Raw genomic sequence first — 16,784 nt, 5'->3', positions numbered from 1 at the left:
GCTGTGCTGGAGGTGACATCTGCCACTTAGGATTTATTTGTGCTGTTTTTAACAATTACTTCTAAATTTAAAACTAAAATAATTGATGTTCTCTATGCTTTTTAAATATTTATTATGTAATATTTATTATTTATTTTAAAGAAGACTCTTGATGATGGAGATTCTTGCAGTGTGAAGGGGTCTAAAGATTAAATTAAAAGTGAAAAGACTTGAATTCTGGCAGTATTTGTTCACGCTGAGCAAATGATTAACTTTTGAGTATTAAATTACATCTCATAATTGTAAGGGAAATGTAATATAGTAAGACTCTGACAGAAACTGCTTATTGATTCAACAGATATTTATTGAGTGCCTACTATATGCAAAGTGGTCTACTGTTATCTGTCTCAGTTGTCTTATTAAAATGCTCAAACTTGGAAATAAAATATGATTTGCATTTGTTACTATGTAAGAACATAGCCACAAATCCACAAAGTTCAAGTTCACATAGAGTATATGTTGATAATTATTAGCATTAGTCACCTTGACAAACTAAGGCTTAAAATCTTAATTTGGGGAATTATGTGGGCAAAATTTTAGCAGAACAGGTCATATTTCCAGAAGTCCACTAGTCTGGGCTATCTAAACACTCAGAGCTAGTTTTTCACTTGAATTTTTGTAAGACCTTTTTGTTCACCTCCAGAACTCGAAGCATTTTGCCAATGCTATATTGGTTAGCCTTGGTTTATCATTCATGCACATATATACCACATATGTGTAAAGAGGACCCCTTTCATTTATATGAAATTGTTTTAAAATATTAAATTAAGCTTTCCAATTTAGATTCTGGGAAACTCAAAGTGTGTGTACATGCTTAGTCTTATGACTCCTGATAAAATATTGAGTGGCAGCTGGGCATGGTGGCTCACACCTGTAATCCCAGCACTTGGGGAGGCCAAGGCAGGAGGATCACTTGAGCACAGGAGTTTGAGACCAGCTTGGGCAACATAGTAAGATCCTCTTCTCTACAAAAATAAAAATTTTTTAAAAATTAGCCAGGCTTGGTGACATGTGCCTGTGGTCCCCGCTACTTGGGAGGCTGAGGCTAGAAGATTGCTTGAGCCTGGGAGGTCAAGGCTGCAGTGAGTCGTGATCACACTCCTGTACTCCATCATGGGCAACAGAAAGACCTTGTCTCAAAACAAAACAAAACAAAACAAAACAAAAAAATACCAAAAACTGTTGAGTGACTAATCTGGTAGGGATTGGGGAAAGAGTTGAATTTAAATAGGCCAACTCATTTCATATTTTCTGAGTTTTCAAAGACAGAGCTGGAATACAAACATAGCAATGTGCACATTATACCATTTGTGAGCTGGGTCTTTGATCACATGGTCTAGACACTGCCATGCAATAGAAACACAACAGGAGCCATACATGTAATTTAAAACTTTGAGGTAGCCACGTTATAAACAGATGACATGGATTTTAATAATATATTTTATTTGCCTTGATATATCAAAATTGTAATTCCAACATGTAATTAATATAAAAATAGGAAAAATTTCAGATTCTTTTTTTCATACTAAGCTTCCAAAGTCGGGTGTATATTCCACACTAACAATACATCCCACCTGGGACTAGATATGTTTCAAGTGCTCGTTAGCTGTAATGATTACTTTCTTGGACAGTGGCGGGTCTGGAATGTGGTGCTTACTAGGTTTATCTCTGACCATTGAGCTTTTTGCCTTTGATCTGAAATTGCCACAGTTTTGAGAAGTGATACTTAATATTTAATAATCACTGAGACTGAAGACACTTCTTCAGCAAAGAAACATTACCTTCCTCTTTCATATATTTTCATGTTGGGTGTGTTTGAAGCGAATCGGAAGTCTAAGGAAAAAGAGTAGAACTCTTCTATCAGAATTGCAGTAGAGGAAAGGAGAGGTGGAGTTTGAGAATATGGTGGAATTATCAGGTGAGATTAGGGAAAAGGTTATCAGTAAATCTGAAGACTGTGTTTTCTAGTTGTTGTTTTTCTGTTTTCAACTAAGTCTCTGGTTTAGCCTTGTGAGGAGAAAGCCATTTTAAATTCTAGATAAGAGGAATATCTAGAATTTATCTTACCTAGAGAAAATTCTAGAGGAGCCCATCACTTTCATGTCTGTGTCATAATTTAGCTTTGTGTTAACAGTGTTTTCAAAAGCCATCTTTTGGACATTTTCAATAAAGGAACTGGGAATATTTTTTTTTATCAAAGGACCGTGGTCCATGGGGGAAAATTAATCTATGTTACAGTCAAGTAAAAATAAAAGATAATTCCTTTTTTCTAAGCAGAAATGTAAAATCAAGGAACTTGCTTTTGAAATTAAGAACAGAGACCATTACACTGGTGAATGTATTATGTTTAGGTGAGAAGTCCCAACACAAATTCTGAGAGTGAGAGAAGCCTACAAAAACCAAATTCAGGTAACAGGTTGGCGGGGTAGGGTTGGGGGGCTGTCCATTTGGTTTCTAGTGAGCTGCTGAGCTGAACGCTTAGTCAACTCGAAAACAATGGATGGAACCCAGCCATGGCATTGTCTCCTCATGCTAGGTCTAGAGTGGCCATCGGGGGCCAGCAGTCTCTTGCTCTGTTTATCTCTGGATGAGATCCCATGGTAATTAATTGGGTCATTTATAATTAAAAGTTTTATTTACAAATAAACTGCTAATAGGAGAAAATCCTAAAGGTAGTTTGACCCAGACTCAGGAAAATGTGTCATGGGAAGAGGGGCTGTACTCTGAGACTGAGTGGGCAAAGCCACCCATCTCTCATGACATGGCAGAAGGCCTGAACTTCTCCAACGCTCTGGCATGGACTTATGAGCTGCACACTGTGTTCTTCCACTAAAACTCGTGGCCCTTCCCCCAAATTATAGCCTAAAATAATTCATCAATCTATTAGCTTTCGGGCTATTTTGGCCATAATTTTTTTTAAGGCTGTAGTGCCTGCCAATACTTACCTGCTGATGAGCGCTAGCAAATGCCTACATGAAACAATAAATACGTAAGTGTTCAAATTGGAATTATGTGTAATCTGACAGGATTTTGTTGTTGTTGTGGCTCCTAATTGTGATCTTTTGCTATCAGATACATCGAAAGTAATGAATTTCTGCAAGTAAGATGACCCTTAGTTGTCTTGATGGATCTAAGTATACTGAAGCGTAATGGTTTTCAGTAGAGGGAGCTTGACTTCTGGGCTCCATGCTTCCTGAACAACTTGGAGCCGCGCCGCTCAAGGGCACAGCTAAGATCTGGAGTTCAGGGAGGCAGGCCTGGGCCCAGCGTTTAGAACAATCTAACAACCCAGAGTTTAAAAATGAAATGGGTAGTGGTTTGAAAATTAATCCTCATCACTGAAGTTACTCAAGTCAAGGCCAGGTGGCCCCCTGCTGGAAGCATCTTGGAAGGGATTCCAGCATTTCCATCCTTGCAGGAGAGATGATGCACACACAGCCTCTAAGAAGCAGTGTTGACATCTGCGGTTCCATGATTTGTCAGGAGCGCAAAGCTTGTTGCGCCCCTTTTGATAGACAGCAGATAGTCCCCTCAGTCCCTGAACATGTGCTGCCCCTCCAGAGTCAGTCGGGCCTGCCGATTCAGTCAGCACAGTTTTTAGTTGCTCCTACAAGTCAGGCATGGTGCCAGGCATCCAGCCATAAGCAGGCTTACTCTCAAGGGAGTGGACCCTGCCTTTAGGGAGCATCAAAGCCACCTGGAAAGCTTGTTAAAGGCCAATGACTGGTTCCCATCTTCAATTTCTGATTCATCAGATCTGGGTGGGGCCTGAGTCCGTTGCTAACAAGATCCAGGTGCAGGACCACATGGCCATGAGTAGCACTGGTTTAGGGCAGTGGTTCTCAACCGGAAGTGATTGCCTGCCGTCTGCATGTCCCTCCTGACATTTGGCAATATCAGTGACATTTTTGTTTGTCACCACTGAGGGGAATGGTGGGGGTGGTGCTACTGGTCTCTGATGAGCATAAGCTGGGGATACTGCTAAGCATCCCGTGATGCATAGGGTGCCCCCCCTCAAAAAAAAAATAAGCAGCCCACCTGTGATTAGTGCCGAGATGGAGAGACCCTCGGCTCGGGGATGACAGAAAAGGAAGTGCTCATGATAAACTCTGAAAAGCAAGTGCTTGTGATAGACTGTGATCAGGGCAGTTGAGAGTGCCACAGTGGGCCTGACCTTATCTGTGGGGGCAGTCAGGGACACGGGGAGGTGAACGGGGCTCACCTGCTCACAGGGCGGTCAGCTGCGCATGTGGCAGGGGAGTTTGCTGTTTTAACTGTGGAAGGAAACAAGTGAATTGCAGAGAGACCTGCCTGAGATGGCGGGGTTGGCATTTCACAGCATAAGTGACATTTAATAGCTTTATTGATTGCATGGGATTGCGTGTGATTCCACTGTTCTGCCCCAGGGGAACTCAGTACGCACAGCCAGGTGAGCACCTGCAGGTGGGCAGTGGTGGTGAGCCTGGAGATGCTGCAGAGGGCCCGAGGTGGCCACTTCAGCAAGGCCCTTAAAGGCACTGTCGGAAGAGGAACCATTATCCTGAAGGTGAAAGGAAGAATTGGAAGGCATAGAACAAGAATGTTCGTTGTGTTTTATGAGACGGTGGGATCTCAGTTAGCGAGGCTTTCCTGTGATCAGTTGGCCTTGTGAAAAGCCTTAAATAGCTAAGTCAACTTTTTATATAATCGTTATTCCGTTTATTTGTACTTTAAATCTGTAAGTTTGAAACACAGAGATTATCTCCTCAAAAAGCTGAAAGGGCCAGACTCTGCTGCCACTGGAACCTGTGTGAGTGAGGAGGCTGTCCTAGCAGCCCAGCCGTATAGCTGGTCCTGCAAGCTGCAGGTGTTGGGCACATCAGGAGTTGGTCCTGCTCATGGTTCATGAAGAGCGCCTCCCACCCCCAGGCCAGACCACACTGGGTCTTTTCAGGACAGGAAGGCCTTCCATCCTGGGTCATTGCTGATTCTGTCTCAATTATTCACAAGACTTTTTCTATCCCTCCGTGCAGGGTCTGCAGGACACACCCAAACACTTGCTAGTTTCCCCAGCAGGCAGTTTAATGAGACTCATGGTGTATTTTTTACACTCCCCAGTTGTCTGGCACATTTTATGACACAATGGCTGATCAGCCACCCCCTTGACTACTGCATCAAAGCCCCGTTGGAAATTCTATCTCCCTCTAAGCTGACCAGGTTTGGCTGACCCAAGTGCCACAAATGTTATTTAAATGATTTCTGTAGTCCCAACATTATACCAAGTGATTTTTAATATGTTTAGTTTTTAACATGGTTTTTAATATACACACAGTTATGATAATGTAAAGAGTACTGAAAATTATGTGATGAAAAGTAAGACTTCCTCCCTCCTCTACCCCAATTTTTCATTTTAGAACTTCTCAGAAACTAGTCAATTTCTTGTATGTTGTCATAAAGATATATTTTGCATTTGCAAGCATTCTTTATGAGGTTTTAACACAAATGGCCATGTGTTCCTCTGTAATTTTTTCCTTTTGATTCTATCCTGGGGTAGGTAACGTTGCCCCCCATTGTATAGGTGAGTTCCTTGAGACCATGAGAGTCACTTGCTCAGTGTCACGCAGTGAGTGGCAGAGCCGGCATTCAGACCAGGAGTTCCAGTTATAAGTGGAATTGCACCGAGTAACCCCAGGCGAGCTAACAATTAGATTCTCCAAGAAGGTTTGCTTTTGTCCCACTTTATACCGATGTCTTCTTTATACATTGCCTTATTCATTTAGATGACAAGTGAGGGCTTCACAAGGGAGAGGAGTATCCATGTAGCTTCCCTGCTTCCCTAGCAGTTTAGTGCTGGCCCCCAAATTGCACACACCACTGTCCAGACAGTGTACAGCCAGACCCTGACTCCGGAAGGCCACTTAGGGACCAGGAGTAGTTACTCGAGCTGCCGCCCACCCGAGACCTGGGGGTGTTTCGACTTGTAGGTGCTCGAGCCCCCACGCAGATTGGAAGCCCAGCCTGATCCATGCCTTTACCTGCCCCAGGTGCTGGGTAGGTGCCAGCTCTGTCAGTAGCTGTGCACCCTTTGGTACAGGTTGGAGCTGTTCCACACAGGGGACAGAGTAGACCCACCCTAAGCCACCTGGTGTCCAGAGGGCTCCAATTCCTATTCCAGGAGTAGTGGAGATTCTTAGAGCCTCAAGAGACATTTCCAGCAGCTCCTTCATGACAGCAGCAGTGACCATTGGGGTCATCTTGAAACTAGATGGATTGTTTGCAGTCTCAGTGGGAGTTCTCGGAAAACTCAACAGAATGGCCTAGTAGTTGATTGGCAGGTTGGGAAGAAGGTACCTGCTGCATGGGAACTCTGGCATGAGGCGTCTTTGTGGCCAGGACTTTATGGCACTGCCTCCCAAAGGCTCTGGGCACCTTCTCAGGAGAGCCTGAGAGGGGACAAATGTACCATTTAGAAAGTATTGTCTAATGCACACTCGCCCACAGAGCAGTGCTGTCTGAAGGCCAAACCCTGTTTTTAAGTTATGGTTGTTTAAGGTATTTGCTTAGAATTTTAGTTCCTGATGCTAAAAAACTGAGCTGCATTGCATGACTTTTGCACTGATCTTTCTCTTAATTGGCAGGTACCAAGGAGGGAACACATTCTTCCACCTTCTGGGTGCTGCTGAGTATCTTTCTGGGAGCAGTGGCCATGCTGTGCAAAGAGCAAGGGATCACCGTACTGGTGAGTGCCGCAGCGTGGCTGGGGCCTGCTCTTCTTGTGCATCCTTTTTCCTCCTATAAAAACATCTGGGGCTGGCCCTGCCTCTGTGGCATCCTCCACGCCTGCATCCCATTGCTAGCCTGAGGTTATAGATCTTTCTGGACAAATTACTCGCTGTCACATTTCTGGCATTTCAGATGGAGAATTGACTGTCTTCCTTGACAGTCATGCACAACTGGTGAGAAATGGTGAATGAGAAGTTCTTAGGGAGCCGTGATGAGTCGAATGGTTTGAGTTTTCTGGTTTGCTTGTACATATTTCGGCAGTCCTAGATCACTTAGGACTGACCCCATCAATGGTTTTGATCCAGGATCTAAAAGTGTAGTGGGTAGTTTAGAAATGAAGGAACAGAGCTCATGCCTGTAATCCCAGCACTTTGGGAGGCTTGAGGTGGGCTGATCACCTGAGTTTAAGAGTTTGAGACCAGCCTGACTGACATGGAGAAACCCCATCTCTACTAAAAATACAAAATTAGCTGGGCGTGGTAGCACATGCCTGTAATCCCAGCTACTCGGGAGGCTGAGGCAAGAGAATCACTTGAACCCGGGAGGCGGATGTTGCAGTGAGCCGAGATCACGCTGTTGCACTCCAGCCTGGGCAACAAGAGCGAAACTCCGTCTCAAAAGAAAAAAAAAAAAAGGAACAGGAGTTCTGCTGCCACTCAGAGCCTCACGTGCACACACATTCTGTCTCTCTCCTCGCCATTCCCCACCACAGCGGTTACCTATGGTCATAGTTAATCACCACGCAAGTGCAACTTCAAGCAGTGCTGGAGCCAAAGTGTTCCATGGTCACAAGTGTTTGACCTGAAATTAGAAGATTACTAACTAGTCTCATATTTAAAGGAGAATCTGCAAGGGTGCTACTGTTTCTAGTGGGACTTTGTTCTCAGAGGACTCTTTTTATGCCAGATGTGCCTGATAATCACATGTTTTAACTTCGAGCCTTGAAATTTTTCTCTGTGTAATAGGGTATATACTCTGTATTCTCTTGGGTACATCGTTTTCCTGAAGAGAACCTCTACCTCAGCTTCCACCGGCAGCATCAGGGAGTGAGGGAGAGGGCTCTCTTTCTGAAGCAGAAAGGCATCTACATTTTCATTCTGATCTGAGTAGATGCTAGGATTAAGTACCCAGGAAAGGAGAGGTGTTGAAATCTCTTTTTCTTTTTCTCTATTCTAGCCAGTTTGCTGCCTTACCTTCTTAGAAGAAAATATAGAAATTAAGACTGTGAACAGAGGTAGAGAAATGGAAAGATGTGGAACTTTTTCTTTTCTTTTTTTTTTTTTTTTTTGAGACAGGATCTCACTCTGTCACCTGGGTAGGAGGGCAGTGGCACGATTATAGCTCAGGGCAGCCTCAACAAGCCTCCCATCTCAGCCTCCCAAGTAGCTGGTACTGTAATTGTGTGCCACCACCCCAGTTAATTTTATAAAATTTTTTGTGGAGATGGGGTCTCCCTGTGTTGGCCAGGCTGGTCTCAGACTCCTAGCCTTGGAATTATAGGCATGAGCCATCGTGCTTGGCCAAGGAATAATCATATAGAAATAGCTTGAAAAGGAAAGAACAATTAAAGCTATTTGGGGCTTGATACAAGTCAAGGCAAAAAATTGCTGGTTTTATTAGGTTGTATCTATTAAGATTAAGCTAGCAAGGAGATGGTATAGGGAGAATTACCATGGAAAGATACTTGAATTTCTTGAGTTAATTTTTTTGCAGTTTGCTCTAAACCAATGTTTCTCAACCTTGGCACTATTAATGTTTTACAGCAGACAGTTCTTTCTTGTGGGGGCTGTTCTGTGCTTTGTGGGATGTTTAGCAGCATCCCTGGCCTCTACCTACTAGATGTCAATGGGACCCCTCAGTTGTGACAACCTAAAATGTCTCCAGACAGTGCCAGACGTTCCCTGGGGGTCAAAATAATCCCTGAGAACCGCTGGCTTTAGAACCTTTCCCTAATACAAAGTGTGGTTTGAGCTCCCAGTATCTGGGAACATGTTAGGAATTGAGGATCCCAGGCCCACGCCCTCCACAGGCCTGCCGAGTTGGAATTTGCATCCACAAGGCCCTCAGGTGGCTCCTCAGTGCAGTATTTTATTTTATTTTTATTATTTTTATTTTTATTTAAGTTGGGGTTTCTCTCTTGTTGCTCTGGCCGGAGTGCCATGGCATGATCTCAGCTCACTGCAACCTCTGCCTCCCAGGTTCAAGTGATTCTCCAGCCTCTGCCTCCCAAGTAGCTGGGATTGCAGGTGCGTGCCACCACGCCTGGCTAATTTTTGTATTTTTAGTAGAGACGGGATTTCCCCATGTTGGCCAGGCTGGTCTCGAACTCCTGACCTCTGGTGATCCACTCATCTCAGCCTCCCAAAGTGCAGGGATTACAGCCATGAACTACCACACCCGGCCTCCTCTGTGCAGTATTTCAGGAGCAGGAGAGAATTCAGTTGAATTTATATGAGTAAAGATATGGTGAAATGTACCTATTTTCAAAAATTGTATTCAAACAGGGCTATTTTGATGATGCATTTAAAAGAAAGGGGTCCAGTCTTGTGCTTGGCTAAGGCCTCTCCACCACATGACCCTGCCACCCCTTGGTGACTGTCTGCAGCTCACAGGAAAACTGAGAAGACAGCGGCTGCTACGTAGGGAGCATCTGCCTTCTAGAAAGTGGTTTTCAACCAGGCAGAAACGGTCTTCTGTGACCCACTAAGATCATCTCTCGTATGGGCAAATAAAATCAGGGTTCTTTGAACTGATTAACCCAGCACTGGCCCATGTATTGGATAATTAGTGGCTCCCAGCATTTCTGGGAGAGGGTTAAGTAGGGATGTCATCCTTGCTCTGAAAACCACAAATTACCACTGACTTCTGATGATGTGTGATCTCCTTTGTCACAAAGAAGATCATATTAAAAAGACCCAAGCCATTTAAGGGCAGCTTTAACTGTATCCACCGAGTATGTGCAGACCTCTTGATCCAGATTGGGTGGGGACTTCTGTAGATGACATTGCCTGCAGCAGTGACATTTGTAGAACTTACATTGCAGGAGAGAGAATAGAATCCAAGGCACAGCTCTCCTTTCACCCGTAACTACAGGTTTAATTTTACCTGCTAGATAGTAACTATTGTGGTGCTAGTGGAAACTGTTAACACAGGTGGACTGCTAATTGAAGTTATTTGTTGTGCATCTCATGGGTCATGGGCAGAGCTGTAAACTGATAGAGGTGGCCATCCTTCCTACCACGGCCCTGCCTGACAAAGGCCTGCTCTTATCAATGTGTGATTTCCAAAGTCACCCTGGGCAGCTCCATTCCAGCCAGCGGGAAGGGGAAACCAAGTGGGAATATGTGCCCACCTTTTACAACCAAACCTCCGAAATGGTACATGCCACTTCTCCCACATTCCATAAGGCTAGAACTCAGCCCAATGACCGAACTTAAATGCATGGGGGGCTGGGAGATGTCACCGTGTTGTAACCCAGCGAAAAAACTACTTTACAACCAGAACTCTGCACAAGAGATCCCCACAGCTCATCAGAAATTATCATGTGTATTCTAAAGATGCCAAAGTCCACCGGACATGAGGTTCACTTATGTGGTTTTCGAGGTTGGTGGCTACCTTTATCTTCCAGCATGATTACTGCCCAGAAAGCCACTCTGTTGTATGAACTAAAGGACTGTTTTATAGTGACCAAAAAAAGGGGGAGGAGTGGAAGAGGAATCTCTTGAGGCTTTTCCTAGGAATCCCAAATTTCCAGCTATCCTGAATCTTGTAGAACTCTTATACACAGACTGTGAAATCATTTCTTTCAGGGGCTTATTAAATAATAAATTTGATTTATTGCCTTGAGTTAATTTCATAGAAACATAGGGTTTTTTTTTTTTTAAAGCGCTGCAGAGGTCTTCTGTGATTCTCTTGTCTGTGCGCTCCTTGTCTAGATTGAGTAATGAAATTGTGAAGTATAATTGCTGCATAACAGAGCCAGGCTGTCCCAGGGCTGATTGTCTTGCTTTGCTCTCTTAGGGTTTGAATGCAGTATTTGACATCTTGGTGATAGGCAAATTCAATGTTCTGGAAATTGTCCAGAAGGTACTACATAAGGACAAGTCATTAGAGGTGAGTCTGTACTTTTATCTCCAGCCCAGACATGGAAAATGTCAAGTACCAGCAGATTTAAAATGCCATTTTCAAATATTCCTTGTGATTTTGAATTCTACAATAACCAGCCTTTTAAAAAAGCACAGTGTTGAAGTAGTTCAGGCAGAATTGCTGCACATTCGTACCTGGCTCAGCCACACTTTTATTTGAAAATCAGCCACCTCTGGGGCTTTGCGGTGTCCTTGCAGAATCTCGGCATGCTCAGGAATGGGGGCCTCCTCTTCAGAATGACCCTGCTCACCTCCGGCGGGGCCGGGATGCTCTATGTGCGCTGGAGGATCATGGGCACCGGCCCGCCTGCCTTCACCGAGGTGGACAACCCGGCCTCCTTTGCTGACAGCGTGCTGGTGAGGGTGAGTTCTCAGCCTGCTGCCCTCCAGACTGTGTTCTTCACCCACCAGATTCCCAGATCCCTCACCCCTCCTGCTTGTCTCACTCCTCTCCAGGCCAAGGAAATCCCCAGCGCAGCCACCTCCATGTTTGTTTGCAATCGCTAAGGATGTTCTGGGGTGAAAGCAGGTCTTCCTGAGGGGGGTGAAAGGGCGGGGCATTTCTGTTCTAATGAGGAAGGCGGTTCCTTCTCACATCAGGGTCCTTGCAAGTCATGTGAAAGGGCGCCCTAACCCTGTGGCTGGGTTAAGACTAAATCTAACCATCTTGGTGGTATCTTGAGAAGACTGGTGGTGTCAAGACTATTTTTTTAGATTTGCCTTTTTCCTAAAGGCAAGGGTATCAAGCCACCAATTCTCAGCTGTGCATTTTATAGAGACCCAAATCAAGAGAACAACCATTTAACCCGATGTGTAAGACCCTGACCGAATACTTGGGTTATTGGACACATAGGTGACCCTGGGGCCTCAGATTTCAGAGGTCACGGGCTTCAGGCAGCAAATAGGTCATAGCTTGGCCAGAAATATTATGAATGTATTGCATAGTCTGGCGGCTTTGCGATATTTTTATATACCAAAATCTGAAAGCATTTAATAAATTATGGACTACAGTCGCATACCCAGCAGCATTTTATTTAATGCAACTGCTTTCGTTGAACAGAAGCATATGTGTGCCTCAAGTGAAGTTAGTGCATATATATATATGTTTTTTAAGTTCAATATCAAATAAATGTTTGTTTTCCTTTTGACTGACAGGCCATAAACTATAATTACTACTATTCATTGAATGCCTGGCTGCTGCTGTGTCCCTGGTGGCTGTGTTTTGATTGGTCAATGGGCTGCATCCCCCTCATTAAGTCGGTCAGCGACTGGAGGGTAATTGCACTTGCAGCGCTCTGGTTCTGCCTAATTGGCCTAATATGCCAAGCCCTGTGCTCTGAAGATGGCCACAAGAGAAGGTAAGAGGCAATGCTGAATTTTAACTTCCACGCTGGTTGAATCAGAGGTGTTTTGTGAAATCCTGCACTGATCATTTTAACGGTTTTGTGGAAGTCACGTCTAAGGACATTTGTTTCAAATGCATATTTATGGCTAGGATGAGTTCCATCCATTCGGAATCCATGGCCGGCTTCCGCAGGTGGGGAGCGAGGCTGGAAGAGGGGCTGCGGATGACTGCTTCATCCCCCCTCCCCCTTTCTCTGGGAAGTGGCATTTTGCGATCCTTTTCGCTGTAGGTGGTAAAGAGTAATTTATGGTCAGAACAGAGAGTGTAATTGATGTGTGTTGTGCCCATTATTGCACAATTCTTCCTCAAAACACCCCAGTGAACATGACCGTGATTCCTTCTGTTGTTGCTGGGTACAAAATAAGCCACTGCCCCAAAGAGACTGTTCTTTCTTGATGAAAAAAAAAAGTTATTGAGAAAATAATTGGGGAAAACAAATGTGTTTCATGAAAAAGAAAACTGTTTAAGATGATTTCCTTTAAGCCTAAGTGTTTATGGAATTAGATTAGTAATTTCTCAAAATAAATTAAGTTTTAGGTTTACCTGTGTCTTTAAATTGGTTGGTAATTCTAAAGAGCCACAAACTTTGGTCCCAGTTCCCTTATCCACAGGAAATGGGATTTTTTAAAGAAATATTGTAGATAAAGGGCCCACCAAGGAGCCACCAACATTGACCCTGAGTCTTAATTCATCCTCTTGCATCATAAAGGACATTGGGAATGATCAGTTGGTTTTAGAAGTGTTTCAATGCTCAGCTTCGTATCTCCCTGACTGAAATTTACAGTGATGTAGCAACCAAGAAATGGTGTTTGTTTATTTCAGATTTCGTAAACTTTAAACTACTTAAGTGTTGTTGTTCTTGTTAAGTTTTGGAGGAAAAATTTTTTTCCCCCGTGAAAATAGATTGGGACAGTTTTTTAGCTAATTGAGACCAATATCCACTGAACTATTTAGTACCTAAGCAGTTTGAGGCATAGTAAGGAGTACGTGGATTAATAAGGCCTCAGAAGTGTGATCACTTTAGCTTTCTCCATACAAATTGTATGGCTTTTAAGCTTTACCCTTAGGCTCGCTGTGAAGTGCCTGAGGAATATTTTTACGCCTTATCCCCGTGCTACCAAGCGAAACTCTCGCTACTGATGATATCCTTTGGCTGACAGCAATACCTTTTCTCAGTTGATGGTATAAAAAAGAAAAGAAAAGGTCTTTAGCATTAATTTAATGTGGACAGCTAGTAATTTAGTAATTTCTCAAAATAAATTAAGTTTTAAGTTTACCTGTGTCTTAAATCAGGTGGTAATTCTAAAGAGCCACAGACTTTATCCACAGGAAATGTTTTTCTTGAGAAGTCTGGAAGTAGTCATTTCTTTCAATACTTTTCATCGTCCAGGATCCTTACTCTGGGCCTGGGATTTCTCGTTATCCCATTTCTCCCCGCGAGTAACCTGTTCTTCCGAGTGGGCTTCGTGGTCGCGGAGCGAGTCCTCTACCTCCCCAGCGTCGGGTACTGTGTGCTGCTGACTTTTGGATTTACAGCCCTGAGCAAACACACCAAGAAAAAGGTATCAACCAAGAATGGTGCCGAGGGATGCAGGAAACGACCGACGCATCTCACCGGTGGTATTTACCGTGTCTCTCTGTTCCTAAGAAACTCATCGCAGCTGTTGTGCTGGGGATCGTACTCATCAACATGCTGAGATGCGTGGTGCGCAGCGGCCAGTGGCGGAGTGAGGAACAGCTTTTTAGAAGCGCCCTGTCCGTGTGTCCCCTCAACGCTAAGGTACCTACCTGCCAGATTTCTTTCAAAGAGACCTTACTCTCGGGAATGTGTTAAGTTCTTCAGCTGAACAAGAACATTTCCTATCGTACGGTATGTAGTGTAAGACCATGACCGAGTACTTGGCTTTTTCTTTGTTGTGTGTGTGTTTTTTTAATTATTTTGGTAAGATTCATTAAAATTCCACTCAACCAAAATTGAAAAGAAATCATTTAAAAGCAGACAATATCAGTGAAACAGTTGACTCTAATGAGATCTTACTCATCTTCCAGATGATCTTTTTGCCCTTTGAAGTAGCTTCAGGGGAGGTGACATTGTGTATTCAGACTGAGCATGGACATGGTACAGATTCTGACATCTAAGTGCACTTTTCAAAGCCCACTCTCTAGCGATTGCATTAACTAGCCTCCTCCAAGCTGTAATTTAAAGGGGTAGTAATACCTACAAATTGGCAATAATTTGCTTCAGGAAGTTTAAATTATGCTATATGCTGCTCAGTAGTACACATTTATGTCACCTTTGAGTCCCCTGCTTGTGATTTTTTTGGGTCAGATTAGGTAAACATAAATGTACACACAGTCATGTGCCATATTAACAATGTTTTGGCCAGCAAACCACATACAGCATATATACGACCGTGGTCCCATAAAATTATATCTTGTTTTGAGGCTGGGTCTCACTCTGTCACCCAGGCTGGAGTGCAGTCATGCAGTCTCGGCTCACTACTGCCTCCACCTTCCAGGTTCAAGGGATTCTCCTGCCTCAGCCTCTTGAGTAGCTGGGATTACAGGTGCCCGCCACCACACCCAGCTAATTTTTGTATTTTTAGTGGAGATAGGGTTTCACCATGTTGGTCAGACTGGTCTCGAACTCCTGACCTCAAATGATCCGTCCACTTCAGCCTCTCAGATGCTGGGATTACAGGTGTGAGCGACTGCACCCGGGCAGTATTTTTACTGCCTCTTTTCTGTGTCCTTACCATTGTGTTACAATTGTCTCAAGTATTCAGTACAGTCACACGCTGCATAGGTTTCTGGCCTAGGAGCAACAGGCCGGACCACACATAGTCCAGGTATGTAGCAGGATCTACCATCTAGGGCTGTGTAAGTACACTCTATGATGTTCAAACAGTGACAAAATCACCCAACAATGCATTTCTCGGAACGTATCCCTGTTGTCATTAAGTAATGCGTGACTGTACTCTAAAATTGGCAGTGTATTTGGTTGAAGCAACCTGGTAGGAATTTTTTCATTTGTATTCTTGATGAATACAAGCCCTTCGCTTGACTAGCTGTGCCTCTTTGGGCAAAACTAGACTTTTAAAAACTTTCAGTGCGTTTTTCTATCAGAAGTGGATAATACCCATCTGCTGGGTTTGTTGTTAGGGCTGAATGAACTAAAATGCCCCCACACAGTGGCCAGCACATAGTAGGTGCTCAAAAAGTGTCAGCTTTTTAAGGCTCATTTCAGCCTGGGTTTTGCATTATGTTGGAAGAGAATGCTGTTTGCTCAAAATGGGGGCCACAGGTTTGGTTAGGTTAGAAGAATTCTCTGTTAATATAGATTATTATCATTAAATAATGATTCATTCTCTCTTAGGTCCTCAGAATTAGAGCTGCCTAGGATGCTTATATGTAATCCTCCTGAATGGAGAGGGGATCTGGATCGCTGTCTCATTTCTGTGTTCCATATTTAAGGGAAGGCAATAATTTCAGACAAAGTTATGTAAACAAAACTAATGAATAGTTGACATCTTATTATGAACTTTAAGTGAAGAATAATATATAAAAGATGCTGGCTATTTATCTTTTCTTGGATTAAAACCTCTTGTTCATATTTTACAGTTAAGAGACTTAGATAAAATAGTGAATTACTTTATCTTTAATTTGATTTGCTGACTTATCAATTTATTTTATGCAACCAAAAATAAATTGCCTGTGATTTAATTTCATAAATGTTAATAGATTTTCTTTATTTTTACTTTGCTGTTTGAATAGCAGAATTACCCCTTCTATTTGTGTAGTTCTTCACCACAAGGAGTTCAGATTTCTTTATAGAGGCACTATAATTAATCTCTATTATCCTCTCACCAAGGTTTTTAGAGAGGGTATTATTTTCTCTATGGTCCCAGATGGGAGATACTGAGGCATAGCAAGATTAAACTGACATTATCTAGGCTAGTAATTTAGGCGGCTAGAGAGAGACCTGGTGTGGTGATGTGCCCAGGTGCCTTTAGTAAATAAGGAGGTTGGAACATAGGTGACATCTGAACCCAAAAACCTGCCCAAGAAGTGATTTCATATGTTATAGACTAGAAAACACGGGGCGTACCCTTGTGGGCATGCACAGAAGTATTAGGAGAAAGAGAATGAGAGGGAGTGAGAGTGTGTGTTTGTGAGAGAGAGAGAGAGAGAGAGAGAGAGTGGGAATGGGAATGAGTTCTTTTCTTAATTTAAGGAATACAGGAATACATATAAGACCTCATCTTCAAAAGGGACTCAGTGGTAATAGTCCTTTCTTAAGAACATTTTTCAATGATACCATTCAATATAAGCAAGATAGAGGGTTTTATTTTTTTGTTTCTTTATATATGTATGTTTTATATATATATATATATATATATATATATATATTTTTTTTTTTTTTTTTTTTTTTT

The 16,784-nt window shown here is 43.1% G+C and overlaps 1 protein-coding gene across 6 annotated transcripts in view; it reads left to right on the top strand.

The window, feature by feature from the left end:
- The window catches only part of TMTC4 (transmembrane O-mannosyltransferase targeting cadherins 4), a 68,535-nt gene that overhangs the window by 24,772 nt on the left and 26,979 nt on the right, over positions 1–16,784 (top strand). For 5 of the 6 annotated variants that reach the window (XM_017503581.2, XM_017503583.2, XM_017503580.2 and 2 more), the window contains exons 6-11: positions 6,657–6,757; positions 10,822–10,914; positions 11,145–11,309; positions 12,102–12,304; positions 13,742–13,913; positions 14,000–14,131. In XM_017503581.2, the coding sequence (XP_017359070.1) occupies positions 6,657–6,757; positions 10,822–10,914; positions 11,145–11,309; positions 12,102–12,304; positions 13,742–13,913; positions 14,000–14,131 (866 nt within the window). Of the gene's footprint in view, positions 1–6,656; positions 6,758–10,004; positions 10,179–10,821; positions 10,915–11,144; positions 11,310–12,101; positions 12,305–13,741; positions 13,914–13,999; positions 14,132–16,784 lie in introns of all 6 variants that reach the window. The other variant, XM_037729606.1, reaches the window with a different exon arrangement.

Source organism: Cebus imitator, unplaced genomic scaffold, assembly GCF_001604975.1.
Source record: "Cebus imitator isolate Cc_AM_T3 unplaced genomic scaffold, Cebus_imitator-1.0 Scaffold312, whole genome shotgun sequence".
Lineage (NCBI taxonomy): Eukaryota > Metazoa > Chordata > Mammalia > Primates > Cebidae > Cebus > Cebus imitator.
Note: the sequence above shows the minus strand (reverse complement) of the source record. Positions and strands in the feature narration are given on the sequence as shown.